Source organism: Belonocnema kinseyi, chromosome 2 (assembly GCF_010883055.1).
Source record: "Belonocnema kinseyi isolate 2016_QV_RU_SX_M_011 chromosome 2, B_treatae_v1, whole genome shotgun sequence".
Classification (NCBI taxonomy): Eukaryota; Metazoa; Arthropoda; class Insecta; order Hymenoptera; family Cynipidae; genus Belonocnema; species Belonocnema kinseyi.
The window spans coordinates 66,183,538-66,193,660 of NC_046658.1; the positions used below are offsets into that span (position 1 = coordinate 66,183,538).

At 30.0% G+C, this 10,123-nt stretch overlaps 1 protein-coding gene across 1 annotated transcript in view; it reads left to right on the plus strand.

The window, feature by feature from the left end:
* Positions 1 to 9,484, plus strand: part of LOC117182699 — a 39,829-nt gene extending 30,345 nt beyond the window's left edge. Inside the window, exons 8-11 of the mRNA XM_033375804.1 lie at positions 4,505 to 4,831; positions 7,354 to 7,468; positions 8,835 to 9,088; positions 9,214 to 9,484. Of these exons, the coding sequence (XP_033231695.1) occupies positions 4,505 to 4,831; positions 7,354 to 7,468; positions 8,835 to 9,088; positions 9,214 to 9,436 (919 nt within the window). The 3' untranslated portion in view covers positions 9,437 to 9,484. The remainder of the gene's footprint in view (positions 1 to 4,504; positions 4,832 to 7,353; positions 7,469 to 8,834; positions 9,089 to 9,213) is intronic.
* Positions 9,485 to 10,123: the final 639 nt, after the last annotated feature.

Below are 10,123 nucleotides of genomic sequence, written 5' to 3' on the forward strand. Positions count from 1 at the left end.
CTTTAGAGATGAGTTTTGGCGAATTTGAGGGTGAATTTATTCATAAAATGAAATTTGTATTATTTTTGTTGTGTACACGTTAGTTTCACATAAAATCGGTGAAGCTCTTATAATTTTTTTAATTAAAGGATTTATTGATTTTTTTAGGTTTTTGGGATATTTTAAGGGTCGTGAACTACCTATAAATATTTTTTTTTTGTTACAAAAAATTAGGAAATTCTTGTGTTCAACAAAATGTCACCAAAACAGAGGGTGAGACTTAAAAATTACAAAAAATTTTTTTAGTCCCCCTAATATACATATACTATCGGCGAGAAAATGGTAGGCATCTGCCTTTGAAGCTTAACAACCCAGCCAAAAAAATGCTAGCACCATAAAAAATAGTAATATGAAAGCTAAAAGTGTTCTATGTAAATGAGCATGAAGACGTTTATGTAAAAAAAAAATTTGTGCTTTGCGGACTGAATAATGTAAAAATAAGTAAGTATTTTCAGGTACATGTGAGAACTGTGAAGTTAAGAGCATTATTTTTTATACAAGGGGCAATGGAAAAAATTTGAAAAAATTCACAAGTATGAGGAAAACTGTCATGAACAAATTGCAGTTGAGTTTGAATCGTTTTAATATCCTTATTAGAACTGAAGATAATATAATTATACATTTTTGTCCTTTTGAGCAACAATTATTATTATTTTTTAAATTTCTCAACTGAAATTTCTCCATATAAGTTTTGCACATACACCTGAATTTTTTCAATTTTTTCCCATTGCCCCTTGTATAGGAAATAATGCTCCAAACTTGACTGTTTTTAAATTTACCCGAAATTCTTTACTTTTTTTTTACAAATTTCAGTCTGCACAGCACAACCATTTTTTTACATAAACGTGTTCAAGCTCATTTACATAGAACACTTTTAGCTTTCATATGACTATTTTTTTATTGCGCTAGCAACTTTTTTTTGACTGAGCTGTTAAGCTTGAAGGGCAGAAGCATACCATTTTATCGCCGATGTTTGATATGATGACAAATTCTTTCAACTTCATGTCATGTTTTTCCTTTAGTTGTAAAATAATGAGTTTTAATAATTCTGGTTATTATTGTGTTTAATTTGAATTCTGTATTTTAGAAGATTTTTAGTCACTTTCCACTTGATACTGCATGAAAACGCGATTCTTTAATTTATCACATAGTGACATACAAAGCAATTTCAAATTTTCCCAGCATATATATATATATATATATAACATACATAAAAGTGTATTATTTAATGAGAAAAGTTATACAATTTCGTTGCCTTATGATTCTTTGACACGCAAGGTTTTTGTCTCTATAGATAAATCGCCAAACATAATACAATAAAGTAAAGCATATGAAATCTTCAATCGAGTGAAACGAATATGTATTTGATATATTTCAGATAAGAAGGAAATTTTTACACCTATCTCTGCGATCAGTGAAGGTTGAAAATTGAAATAATACAATATCGACATTGAGGGTGAAAAAATCGCTTAATAAAAAATAAAAGTTTAAAAAGAGGAGCCTTAAAAATTCCACCAATCGAACTGGATATTTGAAAATGATTGACATTAGAAATGTCAAAATAAAAATACAGTGAAACTCTGAGACTGGGCCGATTTTGAGGCTGGAATAGGTGGGGAGTTACCCAGATAGAGTGCCGTTTCGTAGAAAACGCTTTTGTTTGTTCACGCCTGAGCGACCGCCGCTCACCCCGCGCAGCACCTTTTACTACTATTTGCAAGACACGGCGTCAATTCTCGGAAGGTCTATATCAGAGAGCCCTATCTCTAGGGTTCACTGTATAACATTTTGCGTCTTTCACATTAGCTTCATATATAGAAACATATAATTAGAAGTTTAAATATTTAAAACTAATTCATTTAAAATTATAAAAATTCACCGATAAGGAAAATTTGCAAAATAATCATTTTAATTCAGAGTCACTGAAAGTAAAGCAAATGGCCAATTTATTACGTTACCTGGAATAATTTTGAAATGAAACGTTCGAATTCTACGTTAGTGAGAATAGACGTTGCTTAATTGGTATCAGTTACATTTTACCGAAGTTCCAGTAGTTTTTCACTGATTGCCCAGTAATAGAAAAATTATCTTAATTTTGCAGTCAATAATTTTAGCAATTAGTAAATCAATATCGAGAAATGTGCAAAACAGATAAACCTTTCTATAGATAAATTGTATGGATTATTTCGTGAAATTCAAGAAAATGATGATACGTCTTTATACATTAGGTAAATTATGACCGAAAACTGGTTGATGGCAGCTTGAAAGTTGAAGCGTCGTAAATAATATACCAGCGACATGCAAAGCTATTAAATTCGCAAAACAAGGTCACAAATGCAACACTTAATATTTCATTCCACTGTCGTAGCATCACATCCGTTATAATTAATGTTATTATCTATACATAATTACATCTATTTCAGAGTAGGCTCTATTCTTTTTATATACATACCCACCCTCCCCAAACGTTTTTTTAAATGTTGAAGTTTTGAGACTCCCTGAATGTAAAAAACCGATTTGTACTAATGTGACTGCCTCTATGTTTGTCTGTAGCCAGTCATTTTAGATTACAATTTAAAAAGTGGGAATATTTTCAGAATTGTTGAAACAACTTTTTTTAAGAATTTGAAAATTATCCAGATTTTGTCGGTATACCCGAATAAAAATGCATGTCTCAGTTTTGAGACGGAGCCAGACTTCAATTTATGTCTTGAAGGCAAGATTTTATGTCTTGAAGACATAAATTTATCTCTTGGGTCGTATTTTTATGAATTCAACACGTGCGGTTTATAACTTCAAGCGTATACCTGCCATAAAAAAAAGTTATTTCTAACAGTCATAAAAGCTAATCTTTCTTAATGATTAAACAATCTTATATATTTTCATACAATATACATATTAAATCAACTTATTTACGGATTGTTATTTTTATTACACTTGTTTGACGATGATATCGATAATGTTGTTTGTTTTTACGTATTTCTAATAGCTTAGGAGATCCTTCTAGAAAGTTACAATTTATATTTTTTTGAAGAAAATTTTTAAGGGTTATACTCGTTCAGACCCACCGATTCTGAATTTTTAAATTAAAAATAACTAATTTATTAATTACAAATTTTTCATTCATCAATTTTAATCTCATTAATGAGCCAAAATAGGTTCGATAATCTCAGCCAAGACAAGGCTCGTCTTAAGTCAAGTAAACGTCGTTTTAGCCAAGACAAGGCTCGACATCGATGCTTGGAGACGAACTCAAGACATAACCAAATTGAGCTCAAGACCAAGCATTTTTACTCGGGTAGGTAGACAAATTTGTCAAATTATGAAATAAATTTGGGTGAGGGAATCAATATTAGATCAATGTAATGAACACCGGATCTCAAAATGTACTTCAGATTTAAAATAATCAACAGGGAATTTTATGTAAATAGCCGAATTCGCCGGATTCTTTTAAGGGTCGTTAGTAAGAAGTTGTCGCAAATGTTGACTGAACATGACTTTTTTAATGGAATTTTCAACTAGAAAACCAAAATTTTTTGTTATATTTCACACACAAAATAGAGTAAAAGTACCAGCAATAGAGATCCAAATTCATATTTGTTATAAAAACGCATTGAAAGCATTGAATCTGTAAAAATATATTAAACTAAATTAAAATTAATAGTAAATAAATATTATTTATATACAACTTTGATTAAAAACTGAGCACTTCTCATTTTAAAAAATAAAGTTAAATGTTTCAAATCACATTATAAGAAGATGAGTTTTGATACTGTTATAAATGGACCTTGTATTGATCAATTTTCACTTAAATGTTAACCAGCTTTGACTGTATGAACCATGGAATGAACGAAAAGACTGGAAACCGAGTAGAAAGCAAACTTTAAGGACAGTGGGCCCTTAAAAATAATTAAGCACCTTTAGAACCAAATAATTTATCTCTAATAATATTAATAATATTAATCTACTAATATCTCTAATAATAATAGTAATTTGAGCTATATATATTAAAATTTTTCGTATCTAAAAAAAACTAAAATTTGGAAACTTTCTAAAAAATTACTTCGATGTAATTTACCTTATCTTAGTATTATTTGAAAGAATCTATTAAATTACGGATATGGGTAAAACGGCCGGGAATGTAAGTTCACAACATGTTGGCAACGACCCTTATTTTTTGTTTCTTGTAGACGAAATAAAATTAATTATCATATACAATAATAAGTAAATTATTGTTGGATCTTTTTAAAAAGTTTCTTCTATTTTCAGAAATTTGTTATCGAATATAATTATCATTTGAATATGAAATTAAGATCCCTGTGTTTGAAAGTGTAATGACTGTCAAAAAATTTTTCGAATACATTTTTTACGTTGTATTATATATGCATTTTATAGTCTTGTTTTACTATGAAAGTTATGTACCTAGATTTAAATGAAACTTAAAATGAAAAAATGAAATGTTTAGAAGACACATGTCTGAGGTTCAAAGTACGATGCCACCTTCTGGGTCTCGATCTGGTGGGGAAGGTTTCGACGGCGACGGCGCCGATGGTCGGCTGCCCTTAACCGGTTCTGCTGGAGCGATGGTGATGAAAAGCGTTTCCATATTTCTGGCGCGTAGTCGCAAAGCTTCGGTTTCCTCAAGAAGACAGCAGTTGGCTTCACCTGACCAGAAACAGGAAACTGTTAGCAAAAGAAGACGCAGAAGACCAAAAACAGATCTTAAAATGAAAAGTGCTGCCTATTACGCCAAGGTCATTGAATCCTTGAAGAAAAAAACCAGATTTACCAAGTATGAGCCAATCATTTAAAGACTTGCCAATTAAATAAAAAGTTTAAATAGTATCGTTCTCAGATAATGATCATAAAACTGGATCTAATTGTAAGATAATTCCACAGCAGCATGCACATTTCACCCAGTTATTATTTTTTATTCAATTAAAAGAAAATGAGGAGATGGTTCAAAATAATGCAAAAAAACGAACTGTGCATTCCCCTTTTAAGCTGTTAATTTAATAATTAACCATTTCTTTCTGTTTAAGTTTAAGGAAGGTAAATAATAATATTTATTAATAATAGTAATAATAGTTATTTGTGTTAAATCAGAAAAGTTTTTAATTCAAAATTCATGCGTATTTTTAAGACTCATATATGGATAAGACTTCATCTAAATCCTCCAACTGCATTTTCGAAATTCTTCGACAACACATTTCGTGAATGTAACTACTCTATTTTCATTATTGCATGTTTGTGCAATTTATTTCCATTTTCCCTCTTACTTTATTACATCTCAGTTTTAACTCGTATCTTAAAGTCCTATTAGGATAAGTTTTACTACCCTGCTTTACTTTCTAATGGCCACTTCTTTAAATGAACATTTATACTGAAGTTCTGAAAATTAGCCATTTTCAGTTTTCAGTTTTTGCTATTTTTTTATTACAATTTTTAAACTAGTATACAATCGAAACTTAAAAATAGTTATTTTACTTTTTCAGAGCAAAGTGTTTCTCTTATTAGTGTCAAAATCACCGCTGATTTTTAAGAAAATTAAGAAAAATGTAGGAATCCTCCAATTCGGGGTTTTAAAATAAGATTCTTATTTTATTTCAACAGTCACTGATAATGAAATATTTCTTTGAAATCTGGTTTGGGTGACCCTTAAATATTTTTTTTAATTCAATAAAAACTCTGAGTGATGTATTTAACTCAAAAGAGTATTCCACACGCATGCCGAAGTAAAAATACATAAACAGCAATTTTTAAATAAAATAAATATTTTATTTACAAAAACTGACTTTGGCGACGACTAGATATTTTTTTATACCTTTAAAAAATCAGTGATCATTTAGACACAAAAGAAACTTAGAGTACTTAATAAAAAAATTAAACCTTTTTTTGGACCATACCTTACATACTTCATACCTTGTAGCTGATGCTATAAACGAAAAATTAAATTCTTAAAAATTGTGTTACTACATCCCTCGCGTCTGCTAGCAGCACCACTATCTATATATCTTAATTTCGATTTTGTTTCGATTTATCAAAAAAATATATATAAAGTTTAAAAGTTAAAAGTATATATATTAGAATACTATCTGTGAATAATACATGAGCGATTTTCAAATAGAAAAATACTCTCCTCATCAGGAGACAAAAATCCAAATTCGAAAATTAAGTAGAAGTCACAGTCCCTAAATTCTCCGCTCAAGTAATTTATCTGAAAAACACTGTAGTTGCTGATGTTGTAAATTTGACCTTGTCGAAATATAGTGAGGTGTATCAGTAACATATGCAGGACGTATTGAAAAATTATTAAATGACATAGACGTAAAATTAATTTCTTTTAACTGATGGACTTTACTATATTTCAACATGATTCGATTTACCATACCAACGGCTACAATGTTTTTACAGAAAAGCTCGAGATGATAATTTTGAGAATATAACTTCTTTTAACTTCGACATAATGACTTTTTGATGGTACTAAGGGCCTTATGAAGTATAACATTGTTATACATTTTACACCTTTTTTATAAAAAAAAACGTCTCATATAATATTCTGCAAATTCAAAATAAGTTTGCCTAATTCTTTCCTTTGAAAATATCTGCAAAATTGGAAATCGAGATCAAAAAATTTTAATTGTACACAGTTACAAAATTTTTAAACTGAATTAAAAAAAAATTTCTTACAGTAATTGAATTTTCAAAAATCAATGTTCTAACAAAATTTTGGAAACTACGAGAGCTTGTCTCGCTCGAGCCAAAAAAATGTATGTGTCCTTATTCGATCTGGCATCTCAATTGTAGACTTTAAAACAAATACAAAAATACAGCTTATATTTTTGGTAATATTTTTAAACTCCTTTCTATTTAGAATGTGTTTAATTTTTAAATTTTTATAGAGCAGCTTCGACTTGAACTTTAGTACTTTCACGATTTCTCAAGTCACTATATCAAGTAATATAAAAAGTTCAGTGTAGTTTGGCCGTCTTGAGTCACGCAAACGCTGAGAAAATTGACGTCTTCAGAAAGTTTTCAATTAACTGAGAAATCCAATAAGCCCTCTGCATTTCCTTCTTGAAGGAGAGAAAATTAGTTACATTTTTTCAAATGTATAAATTTGTGAAGACAACCTGCCAAGTTAAATATTAATCGTTTCGATTATATAATATAAAATAATAATAATCAACTAAATACTCGTATATATCAGAATAATGCGTACCATAAGTGAATTAGATCCCAGTCAATTATAATTAAACTCCTATACTCATTTAAAATGTATAAAAGCAATTAATTAACTTGTCAAATTTTTAGATTCGAACTAGAGGCACTTTGCAAAATTTATAGCAAACTGACAACCGTTCCTAAAGAACGTGTTGGACATATATCAAGTTCTAGTGGATCTGCAACACCATTACCAGCTGTTGAGGCAAGTAATAAATATTTTATCATAAATATTATTATATATTCTTTAGTACAGATAAATATTGTTAGTTAAAGGCCGTAGCCACTTTTATCCAAATTCGGTACGAATAACGGGATTTTTTCTGTACGAATAGCTTGAGCGCGCCTAGTGTGCGCGGGTACGCTCTCGCGCTTCGCGCTCGTTTTCTTATGTTTAATACGTACACGTTAACTACATTTTTTCAAGTATCGTAAATACTATAAATTCTATAAAAAACTGTGATTTAAACTTCTGAGGAATTACAGCCATAAATTGTAGCTGAAACTTTTCTCTATTTGTTTTTAAAGAAGGTTCTCAAAGCACCTACGGCTATGACGATTACATTCTCATTACGAAACTCGCGCTTCGCGCTCGATAACTTGTGTACAATTGAAAAGCTTAATCAATATAATTCGTGAATCTTGTTAAAATCTACTAAGAACAACGCTTTAAACTGATGGATCGGTAAAAAACCAAAATTGCATATTTTTGAAAATGATCCAACTTTTGTAACTTTTGTCTAATTAAGAAATTTCATGATAATAGTTTCGAAAAACATGTATTTTATATCTAGTCGAAATTTGGATTGATATTTTTTAACCTACTAAAAAAATTTTTTTTCTTTTTTGAAAATTTTCAAAATGTTGAAAAACATATCTTTTTGAAGTTTAATCAAATTTAAAAATGTCGTTAGGATAATTTGCAAGTATATTTTAACGCGTACTAGAAAATTTGACAATAATTTCTAAAACTCATACAAATTTTCAAAAGTATACAACTTTCGTAATTTTCATCGAAATTAAAAATTTTATTTTGATAATTTGAAAGTCTTCTACCCATCTATAAGAAACTTTGACAACAATTTCTAAATTTGAAAAAAAAATTTGCAAATTTTAAAATTGCTCTAAGTTTTTTATTTTGGTTGGAAATATCTGATTAACGAACTTAACCTTCATTTTGAAAACCTTACGGAGCGTATCAAAAGCTGACTTGATTGGTCAAATCCTTTAAAAGGTAGCGTGTCTAGAACATTCCGTTAACCATACATATATACATACAGCCATACAGATATACAGACAGACATACAGACAGTCGTACAGACATACATACATACAGACAGCCATACAGACAGACAGACATGCAGGCAGTCATACAGACAGACACCGATACAATTTTATGATTTTCGGATTCTGCCAGTGCCGAAACGTCCGTTAAACGAAAGATACGTTAAAAACCAGAGATAAAAAATTTGGACGATTACATTACACTTTCATGAATGAGAATGTAAAAACACCGCACTTTGTTGACACTTGTAGACGCTTTCTCAGTTAAAATGCTTTTATTTTTGCAGGGTATTGATAGATCAATATTTCGTGAATTGCTTCACAATACATTTGACGTGATAACAGAAGACACAATAATTGAACGAATGTTTGTTTACTGGGACAAAGACAGCGAGGGTGCAATTAGATTAGAACATTGGATTATGGGCCTAGATGTATTTTTAAGAGGCAATCAACGAGAAAAAATTACTTTTTGCTTCAAGGTATACGATTTAAATAGCGATGGTTACATCACGAAGGACGAAATATTTCAACTTTTCAAGTACGTTCCAATTCTATTATGATTTCATGAAACCCTTAATGGTATTTTTGTTCTGTATTGTTATGTCACTAAGTAACTAAAATAAGTAAAATATTTTTATAAATTTTTCTTTAACAACAAATTAGGAATTGTTTGATAAAACAACCAGGAGAAGAAGATCCAGATGAGGGAGTGAGGGACCTATCCGAATTAGCTCTGAAGAAATTAGACGTGGATCATGACGGGAAAATATCTTTTGAAGATTATGAAGCAACAGTAAAAGAGGAACCATTACTGCTGGAGGCTTTTGGACAATGTTTACCAACCATAGAGAGTGTCGCTGCCTTTTTAATGACTTTACGACCTTGAATCTTTAGTAGTAGTACCCGGAGATTTTTCTAGGTAAGAAATCATTGTGAAATTAGTTGTCAAAAGTATAAATGAATTCACGAAACAATATCCAACACATAAATTATTTAAAGATTAAAGAACTAATAAACAAAGCAATTCTCACATAAATTTATTATACGGACCAATCTCTGACATGGCGACAGTTAAACAAAGATCAACCTCCAATTTATGAGACTTGCTGAATTTGCATCACGAAATTAGATTAACGAATTTTTAAATTGAAATTATGGGTTTAAATTCACCTGATAATGATAGAACGTAATTGAAATAGAAGATTTTTAAAACGAACAAAAATTCGTTCGAAAATTTTTGAATAAAATTTACCTTTTATCTATTAATTTTCTATTGAAAAAATTAAAGTTTCTAGTTAATATTTAAAAAAATAGAATACTCTTGAATGCAATCAAAGAATACATACACATCATGATGTGAAATTTCCTGAGTTATTGCCATGGTAGAAAGTAAAGACGAAAAAGGATAGACATTTTGGGATAAGAAGTGACAGAAATTGTATGCCTTTGTATCCCTTTTCTGCTTCCGGCATCAATATATTATTACACCATTAAGCCATTTCCCTTTCGGGGTAGGCGTGACTCACTCGGCAGGGGAAAGGAGTAGTGTGTGGATGGGATAGAGATTTTTCAG